The sequence below is a fragment of the Nerophis ophidion genome, linkage group LG02 (genome assembly GCF_033978795.1).
Source record: "Nerophis ophidion isolate RoL-2023_Sa linkage group LG02, RoL_Noph_v1.0, whole genome shotgun sequence".
NCBI lineage: Eukaryota > Metazoa > Chordata > Actinopteri > Syngnathiformes > Syngnathidae > Nerophis > Nerophis ophidion.
The window spans coordinates 70653359-70679341 of NC_084612.1; the positions used below are offsets into that span (position 1 = coordinate 70653359).

General features: G+C 42.3%; 1 protein-coding gene across 1 annotated transcript in view; it reads right to left on the bottom strand.

The window, feature by feature from the left end:
* col7a1 (collagen, type VII, alpha 1) overlaps positions 1–22321 on the bottom strand; it is a 196503-nt gene extending 174182 nt beyond the window's left edge. Inside the window, exons 1-4 of the mRNA XM_061889781.1 lie at positions 22076–22321; positions 1614–1686; positions 1346–1526; positions 1113–1269 (exon numbers count right to left, since the gene is read on the bottom strand). Of these exons, the coding sequence (XP_061745765.1) occupies positions 1113–1269; positions 1346–1526; positions 1614–1677 (402 nt within the window). The 5' untranslated portion in view covers positions 1678–1686; positions 22076–22321. The remainder of the gene's footprint in view (positions 1–1112; positions 1270–1345; positions 1527–1613; positions 1687–22075) is intronic.
* Between the last annotated feature and the right edge of the window lie 3662 nt (positions 22322–25983).

Genomic DNA, 25983 nt, shown 5'->3' on the forward strand with positions numbered 1-25983 from the left:
CCCACTCTCCGCTGCAGCTGGTTGCAGCCCACGCCTGACACACCTGTGACTGAGGACGTGGAGCTGTATAAAGGGACCAGTGGACCGAGGATCCTCGGGGGAATTTAGTTCTCAATTGACGTACAGTAAGCGATCTTCCTGCTTTATGCGATCCTGCTCTACCTGTGTTCTGCCTCTTTGTGTTCTCAGTGTGTTTTCTTGTGTATCCTCCGCAGTACCCTCCGTCGCCTGGAAAGAAAGGTGTGCGTCTCTCTTTTTCCCGCGTCTCCCTCTGGACTCTGACTACCTCCCTCAATCCTCGACCCCCACTTTGGACTCGGACCTCTTGACGCCACTCTCTGCCACACGGACCCCCGCTTGTATCCCTGATCACCTGCCTGTCCCCCTGGACGTTCCTTCGCTCTCGTCAACACGTTGGTAACACACACTTCAGTTAATCTACACACATAGTCTCACACCACATACACTTTTGGGTCTCGTCCACACTCCATTTCCTTAGTTTATTTTGTATTGCTTGATGATTTTATATATATATACACATATGGTTAAAATATATATAAACTAAATCTCTGTACACTACCACCACCTGGTGTCTGTTTGCCGTCACCTCCATTAGTTAAACACAACAAACGGTGCTGATAAATCACATTGTGCATGCTGTATTTTATATTTGCATCTTCTTACCCAGTATTGTGGATATTTAAATGATCAGCCTAATGTCATTGTGGCTTGTGCAGCCCTTTGAGACATTCGCGATTTAGGGATATATAAATAAACTTTGATTGATTCTGCATATTATTTAAGACGGAAAGGCCTTGTACTGCTGCGATGAGGGGGCGACTTGTCCAGGGTGTACCCCGCCTTCCGCCCGATTGTAGCTGAGATAGGCGCCAGCGCCCCCCGCAACCCCAAAAAGGGAATAAGCGGTAGAAAATGGATGGAATGCGTTGTACTGCTCACTTAGCAGACACAATCTATTTTGGACATCTTTAGATCACATTTGTGTGCGCTATTAAGTTTGCACATGTTTAGTTTAGGCAAACCTTTAGTAAATATGGTCCTAAGTGGCTGAATAATGCTGACATTTCAAAGAACGGCTGCCTGTCACGCACCTTTGGGACATCCCGGCTGTACGAGGGGTTAAAGAAGTTGTCCGCGACAAACTTCAGACCAGCACCAGTGTGTGTGTTTCCACCCTTGTAGTTGAGACTCTGCACAGCCTTGATCAGCGCCGTGCCGTTGGTGTAAGTTCTAAAGGTGAACTCAACCCTGGGTGGACAGAAGGATGGATGAGTGCAACATGTTCTCTCGTTTACAGTCCAAAAAAGGAAGCGCTGTCGGTCACCTGGAGGTGTCACTGTACTGTATTAGCCCAACGCGAACTCCTGACTCGCTTACGGATCTTGCAAAAGGTTTGATGATCCCAGCTATGAAGCCTTTCACTTGCAGGAAGTTAGGTCTCCCAATGCTGGACGATCCGTCCACTAGGAAAAGGATGTCTGCTGCCTGGACGTTATTACACCTGCCTGTAAAATCAGGAATAATGCATCAAGAAGCAATCTCATGAAGGCAAACGACGATTACAGTGAATTCAAATTAAGAAAATTGCTTACCCTGAGCTTCAGCGTGTGCCGTGAGTGACAGCAGCAGCATGGCGCTGAAAATCCAGCCCCTCATCTTTACAACCTGGCAGCACATGGAACAAATTGAAAACATTTATTTCCAAACTCACATGCACGCTGGAATGTTGAGGATTTTGCAAGACTGGCTTAAGTAAGAAAGACCGTCATTGATTTTGTAATTCTAAAGCACAGGTTTTTTTAAGTGCATAAGTTCTTAAAATAAAGAAAAAGAAACATGTTTTTTATACCTGCTAACTCCACTTATGTTAAGGCAGGGGTGTTCAAACCTTTTTGACTTACACTGGGCTAAAAAAAAAATTTGGTCAAGGGCCAAAAGCCAACTGCATGTAAAGTAACGATATTAATACAGCCCATAAATATACTGCATATGTGTACATGTTATATTAATATAATGCAGGGGTAGGGAACCTATGGCTCGCGAGCCAGATGTGGCTCCTTTGATGACTGCATCTGGCTCTCGGATAAATCTGAGTGAGAATCATTCACAGTGTGTATTTTAAAGTTTTTTTTATGGTGCAAGGAATTTTTTTTTAATAATATCCACAACTGTCAGTGAGCAGGGTGTGTTTTGTGCAACAATGTGTGTTACATTTTTTGTGTATTTTACATTTGTTTTGCACCATGACTAAGGAAGGTTGTCTGGATTGGGTCATATCAGTGAATGCTGTGTCATGTTCAGTTCAAAGCACAAATATTGGTCATTAACCTGAAATACTCACATTGTCCCAAGTTGCAGAAACAAAATTCTTACAAATTGGAAAACACCATAAGGGCCATATTCCTTAAACTCAAGACATCTTATGGGCCAAATTAAAACGCAAAAAGTAAGTTGGACACCGTAGTGTTAAGGCAACCTTATTTTTTGTTTTGTATTCCCACAGAGAGCAGTCCACCCATCCATCCATTTCTACCGCTTTTTCCCCTTTCAGGGTCGAGGTGGGTGCTGCAGCCTATCTCAGCTGCATTCGGGCGGAAGGCGGGGTACACCCTGGAGTCGCCACCTCATCCAGAGAGCAGTCAACTCCACAAAATGAGCTTAAATTTTGCAGATAGTAGTAGCCAAACTGTATTCTATAAAAAAGTTCACCACTGTAAGGTATCGTAATTGAAATGATCCGGATCAGCCCCAAACTTTAATTAGTCCTTGCTTATAACAAAAGTTTAAAAAAAATCTGCCCAAAACTTTTTGAGTTATGTTGCTAACTACCCAGCAGACAAACTCTGGTGATCACATAACCTCCTGGTGCAAAAATAGCTTCAATACACAAAACAATTGCAGAAAATCAATCAATCAATCAATCAATGTTTACTTATATAGCCCTAAATCACTAGTGTCTCAAAGGGCTGCACAAACCACCACGACATCCTCGGTAGGCCCACATAAGGGCAAGGAAAACTCACACCCAGTGGGACATTGGTGACAATAATGACCCAGTGGGACGTCGGTGACAATGATGACTATGAGAACCTTAGAGAGGAGGAAAGCAATGGATGTCGAGCAGGTCTAACATGATACTGTGAAAGTTCAATCCACAATGGATACAACACAGTCGCGAGAGTCCAGTCCAAAGAGGATCCAAGACACAGCAGCGAGAGTCCCGTTCACAGCGGAGCCAGCAGGAAACCATCCCAAGGGTAGCGGACCAGCAGCGCAGAGATGTCCCCAGCCGATACACAGAGGGACATAGAAGAAAAAGAAAAGAAACGGCAGATCAACTGGTCTAAAAAGGGAGTCTATTTAAAGGCTAGAGTATACAAATGAGTTTTAAGGTGAGACTTAAATGCTTCTACTGAGGTGGCATCGCAAACTGTTACCGGGAGGGCATTCCAGAGTACTGGAGCCCGAACGGAAAATGCTCTATAACCCGCAGACTTTTTTTGGGCTTTGGGAATCACTAATAAGCCGGAGTCCTTTGAACGCAGATTTCTTGCCGGGACATATGGTACAATACAATCGTCAAGATAAGATGGAGCTAGACCGTGTAGTATTTTATACGTAAGTAGTAAAACCTTAAAGTCACATCTTAAGTGCACAGGAAGCCAGTGCAGGTGAGCCAGTACAGGCGTAATGTGATCAAACTTTCTTGTTCTTGTCAAAAGTCTAGCAGCCGCATTTTGTACCAACTGTAATCTTTTAATGCTAGACATGGGGAGACCCGAAAATAATACGTTACAGTAGTCGAGGCGAGACGTAACAAACGCATGGATAATGATCTCAGCGTCTTTAGTGGACAGAATGGAGCGAATTTTAGCGATGTTACGGAGATGAAAGAAGGCCGTTTTAGTAACGCTTTTAATGTGTGCCTCAAAGGAGAGAGTTGGGTCGAAGATAATACCCAGATTCTTTAAAGTGTTGCCTTGTTTAATTGTTTGGTTGTCAAATGTTAGAGTTGTATTATTAAATAGAGTTCGGTGTCTAGCAGGACCGATAATCAGCATTTCCGTTTTTTTGGCGTTGAGTTGCAAAAAGTTAGCGGACATCCATTGTTTAATTTCATTAAGACACGCCTCCAGCTGACTACAATCCGCAGTGTCATTTAATCACCTGGAATTTGGTCATTTTTAAATGCCATCTTTATCAGTATCAGACTTCAAAAAGATGGCCATTGCAAAATACGGTCATTGTAGCCATTAATCTTGACTTTGTCATTTTTAGTCATATTTCATTTATTGGTTGATAGTGGGGCTTCACGGTGGGAGAAGGGTTAGTGCGTCTGCCTCACAATACGAAGGTCCTGCAGTCCTGGGTTCAAATCCAGGCTCGGGATCTTTCTGTGTGGAGTTTGCATGTTCTCCCCGTGAATGCGTGGGTTCCCTCCGGGTACTCCGGCTTCCTCCCACTTCCAAAGACATGCACCTGGGGATAGGTTGATTGGCAACACTAAATTGGCCCTAGTGTGTGAATGTTGTCTGTCCATCTGTGTTGGCCCTGCGATGAGGTGGCGACTTGTCCAGGGTGTACCCAGCCTTCCGCCCGATTGTAGCTGAGATAGGCGCCAGCGCCCCCCGCGACCCCGAAAGGGAATAAGCGGTAGAAAATGGATGGATGGGATGGATGGTTGATAGTGCGGCCATGCCAGCAACTTGAGGGTTCCAGGTTCGATTTCCGCTTCCGCCATCCGAGACACAGTTGTCGTGTCTTTGGGCAAGACACTTTACCCACCTGCTCCCAGTGCCACCCACTCTGGTTTAAGTCTTACTTAGATAATGGGTTTCACTATGTAAAGCACTTTGAGGCACTAGAGAAAGGTGCCATATAAATATTATCCACTTAACTTCACTTTACAGTAAGAAACGGTTCAGTCGGTCAAAAACGGTTTATAGTTTGAATAAGGTTTATATTAATTTTTTGGGGCAAATTGATGCACTCAAAAACGGTTTATAGTTTGAATAAGGTTTAAATTATTTTTTTCGGGCAAATTGATGCACTCTAAATCTTTTCTGTTACAGACTAAAAAACAAGGTCAATAAAGTTGTTTGTTTTAAGTTGAGCTAATGATTTAATGGATATAATGTTATGCAGAAGTGTACTTATAACAATTGTATAGACGTGCAAATATTATGTTCGCGGTGCATGAAATGTTTTTGTATTTCTAGGGAGCACATAACAGATAATTATTGAGAAGCACTATATAGCTTAAAGCAAAGAGTCACTTTTTATAAAATAATTTTGATGCTGCAGCCATTGCCCAAAGTTCAAATGTAGCATTTATTAGACATTTTGTAAAATGTTTGTTAAAATGTAAAGCATGCAAGAAACTAAATCAGGGGTGCCCACACTTTTTCTGCAGGCGAGCTACTTTTCAATTGACCAACTCGAGGGGATCTACCTCATTTATATATATCATTTATATTTATTTATTTAAGAAAGAGACATTTTTGTAAACAAGTTAAATGTGTTTAATGATAATACAAGCATGTGTAACACATATAGATGTCTTTCTTTCACAAAGACAAGAATATAAGTTGGTATATTACCTGATTCTGATGACTTGCATTGATTGGAATCAGACAGTAATGATGATAACGCCCAAATTTTCAAATGGAGGAGAAAAAAAGTGGTCCTTTCTGTACAATACCACATGAAAGTGGTTGGTTTTTGGCATCTAATTCATCCAGCTTCCATTCACTTTACAAGAAAAACATTGGCGGCAAATTCCGTAGCTTGCTTGATTGACATTCACGGCACCCGAGGGTCTTGTGAGATGACGCTGGCTGCTGCCAGTTCATTATTATGAAAAAATGACGGAGAGGAAGGCGAGAAAACACTTTTTATTTCAACAGACTTTCGCGCCGTCCCTTCCGTCAAAACTCTAAAGGCCGACTGCACAATTCCTATCTTCACAATAAAAGCCCGGCTTCATGCTGCCTGCGCTAACAAAATAAGAGTCTCGGAAAGCTGGCGTGCACAAGTGATGTGCACGCCAGCTTTCTGAGGGATCGCTTGTGCACGCCAGTTTTCCGAGACTCTGTATTTAGTTAGCGCAGGCAGCATGAAGCAGGGCTTTTATTGTGAAGATAGGAAATGTGCAGTCGGCCTTTAGAGTTTTGACGGAAGGTACGGCGCCAGAGTCTGTTGAAATGAAAAGTGTTTCTCGCCTTCCTCTCGGTCATATTTTAATAATAATGATCTTGCAGCAGCCAGCGTCATCTCACAAGACCCTCCGGTACCGTGAATGTCATTTAAGTGACGCCTTGGTGAATATTGATGATCACTAATTTTTAGGTCTATTTTTTTTAAAAGCCTGGCTGGAGATCGACTGACACACCCCCCGCGGTCGACTGGTAGCTCGCGATCGACGTAATGGGCACCCCTGAACTAAATGATATATGCACTTGTCACGTTTTTTTTTACATTTGATGTTTTCTTAGAATTTAATAATAGATCAAAACAACAGTGACTATCCCTCCAGCCATCTTCTGCTTATCTGAGGTCGGGTCGCGGGAGCAGCAGCCTAAGCAGAGACACCCCGTAGGCCCCTACCGGTCGGACGTGCCCTAAACCCCTTCCAACGAAAGCGTTCGGGTGGCATCTTGACCAGATATCCAAACCACCTCATCTGGCTCCTCTTGATGTGGAGGAGCGGCATCTTTACCCTGAGCTCCTCCCAAATGACAGAACCTCTCACCCTATCTCTAGGGGAGAGCGCCGCTACCCGACGAAGGAAACTCATTTCAGCCGCGTGTACCTGTTATCTTGTCCTTTCAGTCATAACACAAAACTCATGACAATAGGACCAGGGTTGTAGATCGCCGTCCGGCTCAGCTCCTTCTTCACCACGACAGATCCATTGAGGGTCCGCATCACTGCAGACGCTGCACTGATCCGCCTGTTGATCTCATGATCCACTCTTCCCTCAGAACAAGACTACGAGGTATTTTAACTCCTCCACTTGGGACAAGATCTCCTCCCCAACTAGGAGATGGCACTCTTTTTCGGGCAAGAACAATGGACCCGGACTTGGAGGTTCTGATTCTTGTTCCAGTCCCTTCAAATTGAACAGTGAGAGCTAAGGATCCTGGCCAGATGAAGCCCGCAGGATCAGACCATCTCTATAAAACAGAGACCTAATACTGCAGTCACCAAACCGGATCCCCTCAATGCCATGACTGCGCCTACAAATTCTGTACATAAAAGTTATGAAGAGGACTGTTGACGAAGGGCAGCACTGGCGGAGTCCAACCCTCATTGAAAACGGGTCCAACTTACTGCGGACCAAGCTCTGACACGATCATACAGGAAACGGACCGCCACAATCAGGCAGTCTGATACTCCATACTAACTGAGCACTCCCCACTGGACTTCCCGAAGGACACGGTCGAGTGACTTCTCTGAGTCCACAAAGCACATGTAGACTGTTTGGGCAAACTCCCAAGCACCCTTGAGGATCCTGCCGAGAGTATAGAGGTGGTCCACAGTTCCACAATCAAAACAAAAACCACACTGCTCCTCCTGGATTCGAGGTCCGACTATCCGGCGTATCCTCCTCTCCAGTACACTGGAATACACCTTACCGGGAAGGCTGAAGAGTGTGATCCCATGATAGTTGGAACACACCCCCAGGTTCCCCTCAATCCGGTCTGAAAATCCAGGGGCACCATGGCTTCCCATAACTCCTCCTATGACTACCATTATCTTTTTCCTCTTTAACCGCCAAAGCTGCACACCGTTTGGCCTGTGGGCACCTGTTTGCTGCCTCTGAAGTCCCACGAGCCAAAAGGACCCGATAGGACTCCTTCTTTAGCTTAACAGCTTTCCCCCAGCCGGTCCTGGGATTAACGGAACGACGAGCCCAGACTAACTTGTGGCCACAGCTCTGACAATAGCGGTACAGAACATGTTCCACTCCGACTCAATGTCTGGCATCTCCCTTGTGACATCTTCAAAGTTCGCCCGGAGGTGGGAATTGAAACTCTTTCTGACAAGTGACTGCTAGACATTCCCAGCAGACCCTCACGATGCATTTGGGCCTGCCAGGTCTGACCGGAATCCATTAACACCATCGGAGAGAACTCATCACGAGGGTTTAGATACAGGCGGCCGTTTCTCCCAATCAGGCCTCTCCAGGTTTCACTGCCGTTACCGATGTGAGCGTTGAAGTCCCCCAGGACTCTCCAGAACTCCTTCTAGTGAATCCAAAAAGGGCAGGTACTCTGACTTGCTGTTTGGTGCGTAAGCACAAACAACAGTCAAGACCCGTCCCCCACCCGGTGAAGCTCCCATCTAGTATACTGGATTAAACTCCAACATACAGGCTCTGAGTCGCGGTGCAACAAGTATTGCCACCCTCCGCCAGAAATCTCTCGCTGCTTGCAACGGCAGAGTGGAAGAGAGTCCTGTCCCTCTCAAGAGGACTGATTCCAAAGCCCTTGCTGTGCGCCGAAGTGAGTCCAACTAGATCCAGCCGGAATTTCTCTACCTCGCAAACCAACTCAGGGTCCTCCCCCCACAGCTAGGTGACGTTCCTTGCCCCGAAAGCTAGCTTCTGTAGCCAAGGATCAGACTGCCAAGGGCCCTGTCTTCTGCTACCGCCAAGCCCACATTGTACCCTAGCTGTATGCCCCACTCCAATGAGTGGTGAGGCCATTAGAGGGGGCACCAACGTTGCTTCTTCGGGCTGTGCTCAGCCGGCCTCCATGGGGACAGGTCAAGCCACCAGGTGTTCACCATCGAGCCCAACCAACCAGGAGTCAGACTGGCTCTAAAAGGGTCCTTGCTTTTGTCTTTCCATAGAGGTTTTCAAACTGCTCTTTGACTGGTCCCTCGCCTAGGACATGTTTGTCTTGGTAGACCCTATCAGGGGGCATAGACATCCCCAGACAAGCCCCCAGTGCCTAGTAGCATATAATACATTGATAGCTGAAAGGCTTCCACATATTTCCCTTGTTTAATGACAGCACATTTAAGGATGTGCCTCAAGTCCTAATGCAAAACATTCCTCAGGACTCCACACCAGGAATTTTAACAGCCTGACCAAAGCCCATTTCAGAAAGATCAAAAAAATGTAGACATGAGAGGCCCTAACGCGAACACACCCCTACAGTATACCCATTGCTAAAACATGGAGAACTAGATTATGGCTCAGTGCAGTGAATATGGAGAGTTATGTGCAGAGGCGGGTAGAGTAGCCAGAAATTGTACTCAAGTAAGATTACTGTTACTTTAGAGATTTATTACTCAAGTAAAAGTAAGGAGTAGTCACCCAAATATTTACTTGAGTAAAAGTAAAAAGTATGTTGTGAAAAAGTACTCAAGTACTGAGTAACTGATGAGTAACCTGTTTGTTTAATGATGACGGCAACAAGTAATGCACAAAAACATAAAAATAGCAATGAACAAATTCAGAGCCAGGATTATCTCTTAAGCAACTAAAACAATAATATATATTAAATAATATATATTTGGTTTTACACTGTATTGAAAAAAAAATGTGAAAATGAATTTTACCTTTGCAACCTCATTAAACTATTGGCTAAGTTTTATATTCATAAATGTAAGTTTCTCAATACCCGACCTGTTTTTTTGTGCGTTTAAAAAATATTTGGAACTCTACATTAAAACACTCTACCTCTAACAACCAAAAAGATGTGAAAACGATGATGCTGTGTTCCAAATTTAAGTTATTTACTGAGATTGAGTGAGTCTCTGGCTTTGCACTTTGTGTATTTTATATATATATATATATATTTTTGCATTCTATTTTAGTTACTTTGAATTTACAACTACCTTGCATCGTTTTGTACGGTTTTTATACTGTTTTTGTACTTACTTTGATTATTATTTTCAACTGCTTGTCCATCCATCCATTTTTTTTCGCGTATTGCCCTTTGGGGTCGCGGGAGGCGCTGGTGCCTATCTCAGCTACAATCGGGCAAAAGGCGGGGTATCAACTGTTTGTAAATGTTGAAATTTATAAATAAAAATTTATGAAAAAAAAAAGTGTGCAGTTAATCATGAGACCGCCTGGCTCTGTTTGATTCAATCAATCAATGTTTATTTATATAGCCCTAAATCACAAATGTCTCAAAGGACTGTACAAACCACTATGACTACGACATCCTCGGAAGAACCCACATAAGGGCAAGGAGAACTCACACCCAGTGGGATGCCAGTGACAATGATGACTATGAGAACCTTGGAGAGGACCTCAAATGTGGGCAACCCCCCCCCCCCCCCCCTCCCCCTAGGGGACCGAAAGCAATGGATGTCGAGCGGGTCTAACATGATACTGTGAAAGTTCAATCCATAGTGGCTCCAACACAGCCGCGAGACTTCAGTTCAAAGCGGATCCAAGACAGCAGCGAGAGTCCCGTCCACAGGAAACTATCCCAAGCGGAGTCGGATCAGCATCGTAGAGATGTCCCCAACCGATACACAGGCGAGCGGTCCATCCTGGGTCCCGACTCTGGACAGCCAGTATTTCATCCATGGTCATCGGACCGGACCCCTCCACAAGGGAAGGGGGGGACAGAGGAGAAAAAGAAAAGAAGCGGCAGATCAACTGGTCTAAAAAGGAGGTCTATTTAAAGGCTAGAGTATACAAATGAGTTTTAAGGTGAGACTTAAATGCTTCTACTGAGGTAGCATCTCGAACTGTTACTGGGAGGGCATTCCAGAGTACTGGAGCCCGAACGGAAAACACTCTATAGCCCGCAGACTTTTTTTGGGCTTTAGGAATCACTAATAAGCCGGAGTCCTTTGAACGCAGATTTCTTGCCGGGACATATGGTACAATACAATCGGCAAGACAGGATGGAGCTAGACCGTGTAGTATTTTATAAGTAAGTAGTAAAACCTTAAAGTCACATCTTAAGTGCACAGGAAGCCAGTGCAGGTGAGCCAGTACAGGCGTAATGTGATCAAACTTTCTTGTTCTTGTCAAAAGTCTAGCAGCCGCATTTTGTACCAACTGTAATCTTTTAATGCTAGACATGGGGAGACCTGAAAATAATACGTTACAGTAATCGAGACGAGACCTAACAAACGCATGGATAATGATCTCAGCGTTGTTAGTGGACAAAATGGAGCAAATTTTAGCGATATTACGGAAATGAAAGAAGGCCGTTTTAGTAACGCTTTTAATGATGAAACGGAGTCAAACCTCACCGGTGACTGCATTTTATTGGTGAAACGCAGGCATGTGATAGAGCAGGGGGTCGGGAACCTTTTTGGCTGAGAGAGCCAAGAAGCCGAATATTTTAAAATGTATTTCTGTGAGAGCCATATAATATTTTTTTTAACACTGAACACAACTAAACGCGTGCATTTTTAAGTAAGACCAACATTTCTAGAGTACAATAGGTCTCTTAATCTTTGTAATAACATTGTTATTATGAAGCTAACTGTGGAGGGGTCGTGGCCTGCGGGCCTGCAGCGAAGCGGGGTGTTGCCAGGACTGGCCTTCGAAATCAGCCACAGGTGTGTAGAAGGCCCACCTGGGCCTTGTTATCTAATCACATGTCGCTCTGTTAAACTGTAAGCATCAGCCAGGAGGAGAGACAGGGTTGGAGCTGGAGCTAGAGCACGAGCGAGAACGAAAGAGAAAAATACAATTGCTGGAAAGCAACTGAGAGACTTATTGAAAAATAAAACAATATTGTAACCCTGAAACAGGCTCTAATGTTAGTGCTTGGTGGTCTGAAGAACCCCCAGGAGGGCAAGCCCCACACTAACCAATAATAAATAAATAACTTCTTACCATTAACGCAACTTCTTAAACATAAAAAAACATGAGAATGTTTTATATATTGAACGTTATTTTTAACTCTGTGATTACAAGTGGAATTATTCATTACTTATCGTGTTAAGGAATGTCAGCTCAGATGTATCTGAGAGCCAGATGCAGTCATCAAAAGAGCCATAGGTTCCCTACCCCTGTGATAGATCCTACTTCGAAGGTCTGTCTGACGAACCAAAACAAACAAAGTGTGCATTAACAGATCGATAAAAATCAGCTGAATGTAGATAAATGGAGCGGAGTAAAAGTGGCGTTTCTTCTCTTTAAATATACTCAAGTAAAAGTAAAAGTATGTTGCATTAAAACTACTCTTAGAAATACAATTTATCCCAAAAGTTACTCAAGTAAATGTGGCGCGTGCTACCCACCTCTGGTTATGTGATGGGATTTACAGGAAACTTAGCTCACTTGGCGTGAAAAAGTGATGATTTGGAAGGAAAAGCTGTCGGAAATGACAAGTTGTGAATGCAACACGAGACGCTGTCATTGCAAAATACATCTTGATGTTCATTTCCTACTTTTTCAGGGTCACAGCTGAGCTGGAGCCTAACCCAGCTGGTCTCCAAATAACACAAACAGACAAATAGTTCACAATAATATTCACACCTATTGACAAGTTAGGCTTCAATATGCATGTATTTTGAATACCCAGAGAAAACAAAAACAAAGTTTGCTTTACGTGCCACCTTGTTGCCTACAGTACAACATATTGTATATTGTGAGGCGGTTTAGCTCGGTTGGTAGAGCGGCTGTGCCAGCAACTTGAGGGTTGCAGGTTCGATTCCCGCTTCCGCCATCCTAGTCACTGCCATTCTGTCCTTGGAAAAGACACTTTACCCACCTGCTCCCAGTGCCACCCACACTGGTTTAAATGTAACTTAGATATTGGGTTTCACTATGTAAAGTGCTTTGAGTCACTGGAGAAAAGCGCTATATAAATATAGTTCACATCACATCACATTTTCTGACTTTGATCTTGGCTATCCTCTTGAATAAAACATCTTATGAGAGAGGGTGACCCCCGATAAAACTTTTTGATTTCGATATCGATATTGGAGCTTTGAGTATTGGCCCAGGGTCACATGATATGAGCCTGAATCATATATACTTTTATGCAAACTTTGTATAAAAGTGAAGTGAATTATATTTATATAGCGCTTTTTCTCAAATGACTCAAAAAAACGCTTTACATAGTGAAACCCAATATCTAAGTTACATTTAAACCAGTGTGGGTGGCACTGGGAGCAGGTGGGTAAAGTGTCTTGCCCAAGGACACAACGGCAGTGACTAGGATGGCGGTGGCGGGAATCGAACCTGCAACCCTCAAGTTGCCGGCACGGCCACTCTACCAACCGAGCTAAACCGCTAAAGTAATGTGCGAAAACGTTTGAACAAGGGAAAATATTCAGAAAAAGATAGTAAATTTAAAAAACACTAACTTATTTATTATTAACCAGCTGGAATGGACTTATGCTGTCTTTAAGTTGAAGTGGAATGGGGTTTTTTTTGCGACAACTAATCAGTTTTTAAGTGACAGTAAATTGAATGCTGCGGACACAATTGTTACTGGATACTTTGTGACATACTTCCGGGCTTGGGTACTTTGTATTTGTAAGTAATATGTAAGTATAATTATTTGATATGTTTTAATTTTCATTTGTCATGTTTTAGACTGCAACATTTTACAACTAAGGACACTTACTATGTTAGTCTAGCTTGTATGCTATTACGTGCTCAGCTTATGTGTAGCTGTTTGCGCCAAGTGGTTTATAACCTAGCATATTTACCTTTTGTAAATGCCGACTAAAATAAAAGCAAAATACCATCCCGGTGTGCTGCACAATAAGGACTAATTGTATTGGAGCTTATATCAGATATTTTTTTGCTTAAATTGGATATTATTATTCCGCCCGATTGTAGCTGAGATAGGCGCCAGCGCCCCCCGCGACCCCGAAAGGGAATAAGCGGTAGAAAATGGATGGATGGATGGATGGATATTATTATTAGTTCTGGAAATTAGTAATCTGGATATATAAGGTATAGTATAGGCATACATTTAAAAATATGCACATACATTAAGCAAAACATGTTCAGTTAAATCAAAAATGAACAAATTAATCAAAAAAGTAATCAAATAAATAAATCAAATGATTAAAAAAATACAATATTCATAGAGTGGATAGTACGTTTTTTTTAGTTTTTATAATGAAATTAATACAATTACAAATAATAAAATGTGAATTATATTAATTATCATACAAATATCATTTTGAAAATCTGATCTTTTTTACACTTCCACAGGCTTGAATCTTAAAGGGGAACATTATCAGCAGACCTATGTAAGCGTCAATATATACCTTGATGGTGCAGAAAAAACACCATGTATTTTTTTAACCGATTTCCGAACTCTAAATGGGTGAATTTTGGCGAATTAAACGCCTTTCTGTTAATCGCGCTGGAAGCGATGACGTCAGAATGTGACGTCGCCGAGGTAACACACCCACCATTTTCATTTTCAACACATTACAAACACCGGGTCTCAGCTCTGTTATTTTCTGTTTTTTTGACTATTTTTTGGAACCTTGGAGACATCATGCCTCGACGGTGTGTTGTCGGAGGGTGTAACAACACTAACAGGGAGGGATTCAAGTTGCACCACTGGCCCGAAGATGCCAAAGTGTCTGCCGCCAGACCCCCATTGAATGTGCCAGAGTGTCTCCACATTTTACCGGCGATGCTAAGGCAGACATGGCACAGAGATGTATGGATAACCTGCAAATGCATTTGCAACGATAGTCAACGAAATCACAAAGGTGAGTTTTGTTGATGTTGACTGCCAGCTAATCGATGCTAATATGCTACGCTAATCGATGCTAACATGCTATTTATCGGCGGTGCTAAAGCAGACATGCTACAGAGATATATGGATAACCTGTAGATGCATTTGCAACTATATTACGTTTCCTTCCACCCACATTTAATGCGAAAAAAACACTTACCAATCGACGGATTTAAGTTGCTCCAGTGTCAAAAGATGCGAAAGTCCTGATCGTTTGGTCCGCACAAATTTTACCGGCGATGCTAACGCAGCTATTCAGCCATGCTATGGCTATGAATAGCGTCAATAGCTATCCGCTCAATAGCTTCAGTTTCTTCTTCAATATTTTCATACTCCAACCATCTGTTTCAGTACATGCGTAATCTGTTGAATCGCTTAAATCGCTGAAATCCGAGTTTAAATCCGAGCTAATGTCACTATATCTTGCTGTGGTATTCCCATTGTTTGTTTACATTGGCAGCACTGTGTGACGTCACAGGGAAATGGCCAGTGTCTTCGCAGAGAGCGAAAATAAGGCACTTTAAAGCTTTATTTAGGAATATTCCGAGACCGGTAAAATAAAAAAAAATAAAAAAAAAATACAACAAGCCACTGGGGACTGATTTTTATTGTTTTTAACCCTTTTGAAATTGTGATAATGTTCCCCTTTAACGTTTTAAGGTCAAGGCAAGTATTGTCTTAAAGGAGGGCTCATATTTCTGGCCACCAAGGCAAACATATTTTATTATTTATTTATGTTTTTAAGTTATGTCCATTTATATGTACATGTACATGATGTATCGAGACATATCCATTAAGAGTCTGAGCAGAAATATGTCGGATAAGAATTAACTATACACAATAACACATTAACAAAATGATGTGTCACATGAATGCTTTTTGAAGTAATACCTTTGTGACATGAAAAAACCACAAGTAATGTATAAAAACCTTGTGTTTACTTTCTGATATTAAAATTAAACCCAAACCAGTTAGGTTAGAGAAGATGAAGTCTAATAAACAAGCTTTGTTTTTGTCTTGGTTCAGTAAAACAGTTTGGCCAACAAAAATAAAGAGTGACACCTCTCACATCGAATACATAATTTTCACAGCCTTCGTTCACACTGATACAGTTTCTAGTTAAATAAAGGACGAGTGAACATCCATTTATGAACAAGTTGAGACAACGTTCACGACACATCGCCTAATGCAGAACATCAAATAGTTTTCTCCTTTGCTGGCTACTTTTAGTGTGGGGACAAGTGTCTCCAATATCGTCCACACGTCTCCATCTAAACGTAGCAGTGCGCTCTTAAACGCACGGCGGGAAGTGAGGGAAACTGACGTTAAACCAGTGGTTCTCAAACTTTTTTGTCATCCCCCACTTTGGACAAGGGGGAGTTTTCAAGCCCCCCGCGACCACAAAAGGGAATAAGCGGTAGAAATGGATGGATGGACTACTCTGACAGTTTTCTTTGAAAGAAATCAAGTGGCTTATTGACGTGATCAGGGTGTGTGGTCTCGAGGTATCTCTTTAATTTGTTGGGTCTCATGCTGTCTGCTGCTAGCGGTTTTAGACACAGAACACACAGAGGTCTCTCCTCTGCCCCCACCACCATTGCCGTAAATCCAAGAGCAAGATACCCCTTCATCATATTTTCTTTTCGGTTGGCTTTTTGGTTGATTAAGACCGTCAGATTTTTGTTTCTCTGCAGGCTCTGGCTCGACGACCTTTAAGGTGCGAGTCACAAATGTATCCATTTTGTGTAATTGTGGTCCACACATTAGCCTGCTACCCATCCATTAGTTACTGTTGCTATGTCCGTCAAACTTTCGCTCCTGCCTAGAAATTTAAGGCCTAGAGGAAAAATAGGTAATTTACATTCATTTATATAGCGGATTTCACAGACAGAATCACAAAGTGATTTACAGTGTGTATAGAAAATGAAAGCATGGTAAAAATCTAAGAATATAATAAAAAAAATTATAATAATTTTTAAGTGAAATTTCCTCCCGTTCCTCACGCCCCACCTGTCATGTCTCTATTCCCCACCAGTGGGGCCCGCCCCACACTTTGAGAAACGCTGCGTTAAACCAGGCGCTGAGGGGAAAATTCGATACGACGCGAGTGTGCATGCGCCTGACTCCGTGTTGCCTAAAATGCATTAATAGATGACGTTTTTTCTGTATCCATGCATCCATCCATCTTCTTCCGCTTATCTGAGGTCGGGTCGCGGGGGCAACAGCCTAAGCAGGGAAACCCAGACTTCCCTCTCCCCAGCCACTTCGTCTAGCTCTTCTTTGGGTATCCCGAGGCGTTCCCAGGCCAGCCGGGAGACATAGTCTTCCCCTCCTACCGGTTGGACGTGCCCTAAACACCTCCCTAGGGAGGCGTTCGGGTGGCATCCTGACCAGATGCCCGAACCACCTCATCTTGCTCCTCTCGATGTGAAGGAGCAGCGGCTCTACTTTGAGTTCCTCCCGGATGGCAGAGCTTCTCACCCTATCTCTAAGGGAGAGCCCCGCCACACGGCGGAGGAAACTCATTTCGGCCGCTTGTACCCGTGATCTTATCCTTTCGGTCATGACCCAAAGCTCATGACCATAGGTGAGGATGGGAACGTAGATCGACCGGTAAATTGAGAGCTTTGCCTTCCGGCTCAGCTCCTTCTTCACCACAACGGATCGGTACAACGTCCGCATTACTGAATTACACGGTATGGCTAACCGTCTGGAATTTTTATCGCGAATTATCATTATACCGTTTACTGTTACATCCCTCGTTCATTAATAAGTAAATTTTTTAGCCGCAGTTCAATTCGAGCCCTGTTTCTATAATATATGCATGTTTGCATATGTGTGACTTCAGAATCACCCTAGATTTTGGAAACAAGAACGGAAAAGAAGATTTGTTTCTACATCTTGAACACATTTAAGTTAAGTCCCTCATTTCCACGATATATCATCACTGTTCAACTGGCAGCCCGGACACAACATAAGACCGGCTTTCATGTTCAGTTCAAAACTTGAACCACAAACAACAATAAAACACTAGAGTGCTCTCAAATAAATGATCTTTGATTTGCTCTTCAGCAATAAGTCCTAAAAACAGCAGAGCGCTCTTGTTGTACAGAGAGGAACTCGGACCAGTGCAAACACGCGCAGGGGTTTTAATTTACGATTACACATATGGTGAAGGTATGACAGAACCTTGCATGGACATTTTACCTTCTTGAGAGATAACGCCTTCTGCAGTTGAAACTAGTGTTTTGCATAACAGGGTAGTTTTTTCCCCACAATTTGTAACTCTAACATAACTACTGTTCATAAATTTTATGGACAGAATTTCTAGGCGCAGTCAAGGCGTTGAGGGGTTCCGGTTTGGTGACCGCAGGATTAGGTCTCTGCTTTTTGCAGATGATGTGGTCCTGATGGCTTCATCTGACCGGGATCTTCAGCTCTTACTGGATCGGTTTGCGGCCGAGTGTGAAGCGACCGGAATGAGAATCAGCACCTCCAAGTCCGAGTCCATGGTTCTCGCCCGGAAAAGGGTGGAATGCCATCTCCGGGTTGGGGAGGAGACCCTGCCCCAAGTGGAGGAGTTCAAGTACCTAGGAGTCTTGTTCACGAGTGAGGGAAGAGTGGATCGTGAGATAGGGTGAGAAGCTCTGCCATCCGGGAGGAACTCAAAGTAGAGCCGCTGCTCCTTCACATCGAGAGGAGCAAGATGAGGTGGTTCGGGCATCTGGTCAGGATGCCACCCGAACGCCTCCCTAGGGAGGTGTTTAGGGCACGTCCAACCGGTAGGAGGGGAAGACTATGTCTCCCGGCTGGCCTGGGAACGCCTCGGGATCCCCAAAGAAGAGCTAGACGAAGTGGCTGGGGAGAGGGAAGTCTGGGTTTCCCTGCTTAGGTTGTTACCCCCGCGACCCGACCTCGGATAAGCGGAAGACGATGGATGGTAACTCCGACATAATAATACACCAAATACACCAAAATGTCCACTGCAGAGGACGCAAAATGAAAGTAATATATTGTAAAGGTCCTTAGCTTTTTGCTATTGTGGGCTCTGTAAATAATTTAGTTCAGTGGTTCTCAAATAGGGGTACATGTACCCCTGGGGGTACTTGAAGGTATTCTAAGGGGTACTTGAGATTTTTTTTTAAATATTCTAAAAATAGCAACAATTCAAAAATCCTTAATAAATATATTTATTGAATAATACTTCAACAAAATATGAATGTAAGTTCATAAACTGTGAAAAAAAACTATTTTTTTCAACCAAATATGCTTGGGGGATACTTGAATTAAAAAAATGTTCACAGATGGTACATCACTGAAAAAAGGTTGAGAACCACTGATTTAGTAGAGTAGCCCTGCAATACATTCTCCAATAAAAAGCTTCAAGCCTGCAGAAAAATCTCATATGGGCGTCAGATGCAGCATGGTTATCAGTAACTTCTTTTTTTTTTTTTTTTTTAAATCATTTCATCATACAATTCCAAATCCAAATTAAACATCCTGTGCAACCCTAAATCTACTTGAAACCTCCCATTATGAGCATTGCACAAGATTAACATCAACAAAAGCCAGATGGACTGATACAACTGCTTACATTAGTTGTTCTTCTCGTGCGAAAACATTCATGAATCCAGTTTTAAAAAATCCTTATGTTGACAATGAAGCCACAAAAAAATGCACATACACTAAATAATTTGATATAATGTGTCCATAAAGATGTCAACTGCAGCCAGTAAATTGTGTTCCAAGTTGCAAAGAAACTATCACGCATAGTCCTCTACAAACGACACATTTGGGATGATTCCAGAGTTAACCACTAACAAAAACATAAAGCGTGACCAGAACAATGTAGAAAAGGGGTGTCAAACTCATTTTAGATCGGGGGCCACATGAAGAAAAATGTACTCCTAAGTGGGCCGGGGAGGTAAAATTACGGCACGATAACTTAAAAATAAAGAAAACTTCAGATGGTTTTCTTTGGTTAAAAATAGAACAAGCTCATTCAGAAAGTTTACAAATCTTAATGTTGTAAAGTGTTGCGGTTAATAGTATATATACTTTTTTTGTCGTTATTTATATCTTCTTAGTAAAATTATGTGGTAATGTTCATCAGTAACCTCATTGGTGTTAATTTTCAATCTATCCATCCATCCATCCATTTTCTACCGCTTATTCCCTTGGGGGGCGCTGGTGCTATCTCAGCTACAATCGGGCGGAAGGCGGGGTGCACCCTGGACAAGTCGCCACCTCATAATTTTCAATCTATCTATCCATTCAACCTTTTCCTACCGCTTATTCGCTTTGGGATCGCGGGAAGCGCTTGTGCCATCTCAGCTACAATTGGGCGGAAGGCGGTGTACACCCTGTACAAGTCGCCATCTCATAATTTTCAATCTCCAGTATTTAAATTTTAAAAAAATTATATCAAAATCAAATTACAGGATGTTATTTATGTAGTTTGATCATTTTCTTTGACTGATTTACTAATATCGTGGTTTATTTTGTACATATGTAGCATCATCTACAACTGTGGTTCTTAACCTGGGTTCGATCGAACCCTAGGGGTTCGGTGAGTCGGCCTTAGGGGTTCGGCGGAGGTCAAAACACACCCGACTCATCGTGTCAATAAAAACTTCTCCCTATCGGCGTATTACGGATACGGCAACAGCAGAAGTCACACTGATCTGCAGGTGTGTAATCTGTTGTGAGTTTATGCACTGTTTTGGTTTTGTATTTGGAACAAGTGTTCAAAGTACAAAAACTCCAATTCCTTTAAGTTTCAGCTTTGCAACCATACTCCCCCCGGAACCCAAAGACTTTGGTTTCCCGGACGCTGCCCGGCTGGTCATGGGTATAACGCCGCCGGATCGCTAGTTGGCATCGTTTATGGGCGGAACTACGACGGTATCTGATCGTCTTCGAACCTCCGACTTTCGTTCTTGATTAATGAAAACATTCTTGGCAAATGCTTTTGCTCTCGTCCGTCTTGCGCCGGTCCAAGAATTTCACGTCTAGCGGCACAATACGAATGCTCCTGGCAGTCCCTCTTAATCATGGCTCCAGTTGACCGTTCATGCACGGTTCATTTTGTGCACCAGTAAAAAAACATGGTAACACTTTAGGATAGGGAACATGTTCACCATTAATTAGTGGCTCATTAACATGCAAATTAGTAACATTTTGGCTCTTAACTAGTCATCATTAAGTACTTATTAATGCCTTATTCGGCATGGCCTCATTATAACCCTAACCCTAACCAAATAACTCTAAATTAAGTCTTTGTTACTTAGAATATGTTCCCCTAGTGTCCAAAAACCTCTGAATTAAGTCTTTGTTATTTAGAATATTTTCTCCATACTAAAGTGTTACCAAAAACACATAACTTTGTCTTGAATTTGAAAAAAAACAACATTTTATTTTTCACTAATTGGGTTCGGTACTTCCAACAAGGTTAAGAACCACTGATCTACAAAGATACAAAGAATTGCTATTGCGACACCCAGTGGACACATTTAAAACAGCTGTTTCTTTCATTGAATAATTCCAGGTTATTTTTTATACTTAGCAAACTTATCCTGCAGGTCAGATAAAACCGGTTTGCAGGCCTGATCCGGTCCTCGGGCTGTACGTTTGACACCACTGATGTAGAATATGAAAAAAATATGTTGAGAAGCAAGAAAAGGTGAGGATGAGGGGAGGAAGAGTGTCGTGACTCCTATTAAAGGCTTCCAAAGTCATTGTTGGACAACCCAGACGTGAGGATGGGTGGAGGGGGAATTTCTTTCAGTTGCTTGAGCCAGGCCACAACAAAGATGTGAATAATGTCAAATGGGAAACACACGATTGCAAACAATCAGAGCACAGACGCGGAAGAGGATGAATTTAATTTGTTCCGGGCCGCATCCTGGTGTGCAGACGGGCAAAATAGCCCCGACGCTAAATGACTTCAGCTGTGTTACACTTGTACATTCCTGCTTTTTCCACTGTTCAACTCTAATGAAAAGTTTGCAACAGCAGGCTTTTTAATCCTTCCAAAGATGTTAATTGGTACAATCAGAGTCTGGAATATGTGAGACACAAAAGCCATCACATTTCCATACGAATACACGCATGATCTTGTTCCAAGGCCATACTTTCGAGGCATTACATAAAGGAGTGGTGGTTCTGGGCTGCGTTTCAAATTGTTCTATAGGAACGCGGCGTTGCAAGCGTGTGCATGCACAGCGATGCTTAAATCAATCACGCAAACAGAATAAAACGCCGCCATTTGATTGTATCTCGAGGAACCATTGCATCAACTCCAAAGCATCTTTTCATCAGATCAAGAATGAGTACCAAATGGTGCAAATCCTTACCTGAGGTTCTTTAATCCGTGTGTCGCTCCCAACCGTTCCACCTGTGGCATATCCAGCCTTCTCTCCCCGCTCGGTGCCTGCAATGCTCACCTGCTCGCGGCTACTGTGTCACAAGACCACCAAACAAGGCTTCTGGAGCTCAGCAGCTGCTGTCCTGCATCCCTGTCGGCTGGTTCGGGCTGAGGAGAAGCGAGAGTAGAGGTGGGGGCAGCAGCAGAACAGTCCAGACTTGTTCGGATGCCTGAAGGGTAGTCCCACGTTTTTGTTTTTTTTGTCAGCCTCTTGTCCCTCCCAGCTCCTGTGTAGAGAAACTTCCAGAACATCTCAATTACATCTAAGGAGGAAATCGTCAGGAAATACTTTCAATATGATGCTGCATTTAAGCCACGTACAAAAAAAAATATTCTTAACATATAATAAAGCTACATTTTCTTTGTACTATGCTGGGATCACGTTGACCTTCAAATTTTCTGGCTTCACTCGAACGCGCTGTTTTTTTTAAGGTTTTTCTTAAAAGCTGGCCTAAATTAAGTCCTAAATCACATCTTACTTATACATAAGTACATAAGTAAGTTTACATAAGTTTTATTGTTCTTCGGTCAATGGTCAACAAAGCAAACAAACAGTTGTACATTCATAGATTGAAAATAAAAAATGTTACAGACCGAAAGGGTTTAGGCTGAAGTTAAACACTTATTGCGCCTAACCCTATAAACAATTTCAAGTACAAAATAAACTTCCGAAAATTATAAAATGTCCTTTGCACAACTTATTATAAGTACACATTATAAACAACATTATAAACAACACGAACGTAGTTCAATTTTATACACAGTACAGGCATGTGAAATATCAATGTGTACATATATAGACCTTTGCACTAATTATATATACAATATATACAAATAATTGTACTTCTATTATCATTTATATCTCATGTTTAATTTTTAATTAACGTTAATCATAGTATTAACTACAATGTTAATTCAAGAGTGATATATTTATTCAAGACATTGGTCTTAAAGTGTTTTTTAAATGTGTGAATGGAACTGGAACATTTTAAGGAATCATCCAAGCTGTTCCACAGTTGAACTCTAACAGAAACACATCTACTTTTTAAGCTTGTTCTTATTTTTGCTTTCTGAAAGGGATTCTCTCTGGGTTTAAATCTCACTTGTAAACACTCAGGCAGCATGTGGTTATGAGCTTTGAAAGCCACAATAGTAGAATGTGCAGTTTTAATGTTTTAAATTTAATGAACATTGGTATGGTCATGATAATTCGCATAAGTTACAATTCTAATCGCTTTCTTTTGAAGTAAAAATATAGAGTTGATGTTTGATTTGTAATTGTTTCCCCAGATTTCAACACAATAATTCAATCAATCAATCAATCACTGTTTACTTATATAGCCCTAAATCACTAGTGTCTCAAAGGGCTGCACAAACCACTACGACATCCTCGGTAGGCCCACATAAGGGCAAGGAAAACTCACACCCAGTGGGACGTCGGTGACAATGATGACTATGAGAACCTTGGAGAGGAGGAAAGCAATGGATGTCGAGCGGGTCTAACATGATACTGTGAAAGTTCAATCCATAATGGATCCAACACAGTCGCGAGAGTCCAGTCCAAAGCGGATCCAACACAGCAGCGAGAGTCCCGTTCACAGCGGAGCCAGCAGGAAACCATCCCAAGCGGAGGCGGATCAGCAGCGCAGAGATGTCCCCAGCCGATACACAGGCAAGCAGTACATGGCCACCGGATCGGACCGGACCCCCTCCACAAGGGAGAGTGGGACATAGGAGAAAAATAAAAGAAACGGCAGATCAACTGGTCTAAAAAGGGAGTCTATTTAAAGGCTAGAGTATACAAATGAGTTTTAAGGTGAGACTTAAATTCTTCTACTGAGGTGGCATCTCAAACTTTTACCGGGAGGGCATTCCAGAGTACTGGAGCCCGAAATGAAAACGCTCTATAGCCCGCAGACTTTTTTTGGGCTTTGGGAATCACTAATAAGCCGGAGTCCTTTGAACGCAGATTTCTTGCCGGGACATAAGGTACAATACAATCGGCAAGATAGGATGGAGCTAGACCGTGTAGTATTTTATACGTAAGTAGTAAAACCTTAAAGTCACATCTTAAGTGCACAGGAAGCCAGTGCAGGTGAGCCAGTACAGGCGTAATGTGATCAAACTTTCTTGTTCTTGTCAAAAGTCTAGCAGCCGCATTTTGTACCAACTGTAATCTTTTAATGCTAAACATAGGGAGACCCGAAAATAATACGTTACAGTAGTCGAGGCGAGACGTAACAAACGCATGGATAATGATCTCAGCGTCTTTAGTGGACAGAATGGAGCGAATTTTAGCGATATTACGGAGATGAAAGAAGGCCGTTTTAGTAACGCTTTTAATGTGTGACTCAAAGGAGAGAGTTGGGTCGAAAATAATACCCAGATTCTTTACCGAGTCACCTTGTTTAATTGTTTGGTTGTCAAATGTTAGAGTTGTATTATTAAATAGAGGTCGGTGTCTAGCAGGACCGATAATCAGCATTTCCGTTTTTTTGGCGTTGAGTTGCAAAAAGTTAGCGGACATCCATTGTTTAATTTCATGAAGACACGCCTCCAGCTGACTACAGACTACAGTCCGATTAAGATATGGGCGTATGAAAGAATTATATAACATGATAAGAGCCTTTTGATTCACAGAGTTTTTAATTTTATGTAACATAGCAATATTTTTTGCCATCTTTGTCTTAAGTATATTTATGTACAGTTTCCAATTTAATTGATCATCTATATGGATTCCCAGAAATGTTATTGAATACACCCTTTCTATCTCCATATCATCAATTCTTATATGACTTATATTTTCAGTTTTATTATTAATATACAACCCCCGTACGGACAAGTAGATTAATAATTCATTTTCTACCACTTGACAAAATAGTAGAATGGAAAATGACAAAATATGTAAATATGTAGGGGAAAATACAGATTGCTCCATATATAAGCCGCACCCGACTATAAGCCGCAGGCGTTTTGATGTGTAATTACCGTAGTATATAGGGGTTCCTGCTACCACGGAGGGGATTGTCGGGACAGAGATGACTGTTTGGCAACGCAAAGCGTCCCATTTATTAACAATAAGTCTTTCAATCATTTAATCAAACTTTCACGTCTTTGACATGGCGAACAGCATTTGTGCAGAGTACAAATAATACAACGGATACTGTGCAGCCCAGAACACATGTGAAATGTGTTCTCTCACGGCCAGTTGTTCTCAGTGTGATGGACGATTCACCTTTTTGTTAACAGTCCTTGTGAGAGGCAAGTCAAAGGACAGAGGCACTTCATCCATGTTTATTATCTCGTCCGGTCCGATGGAATATTCGTCTATCTTTCTTTGTGTGAATTCGCGGGAGTTTGTTATTTTCTCCTCGTGGTCGGGCGGGAGTTGCTGACTCAGAGTTGTCCGTGCCCTAATGGACAGTCCTTATCGTCTCATAAATCTGAGACACCATGGTGGTCCACCTCTAAAATCTTCAATATTCATTTTTTTGGCGGTTATTTGGGTTTTCAGTCGGATCTGCACGGTGGAAACACCCCGGCCGTCTGCTCTCTGTGTGTTCACCCAGTCCTCAAGAAAGTTTTCAAGTTCCGGCCATCTGCTTTTATTATCTCTGAAGGATTTTTTTTGTCTTTTTGCATTGAATCAGTTCTTCATGCTGCCGTCTCCAACGTCTCACCATTGATTCATTGATGTAAAGCAGGGGTCGGGAACCTTTTTGGCTGAGAGAGCCAAAAAGCCAAATATTTTAAAGTATATTTCCGTAAGAGCCATATAATATATTTTTTAACACTGGACACAACCAAACACGTGCATTTTTAAGTAAGACCAACATT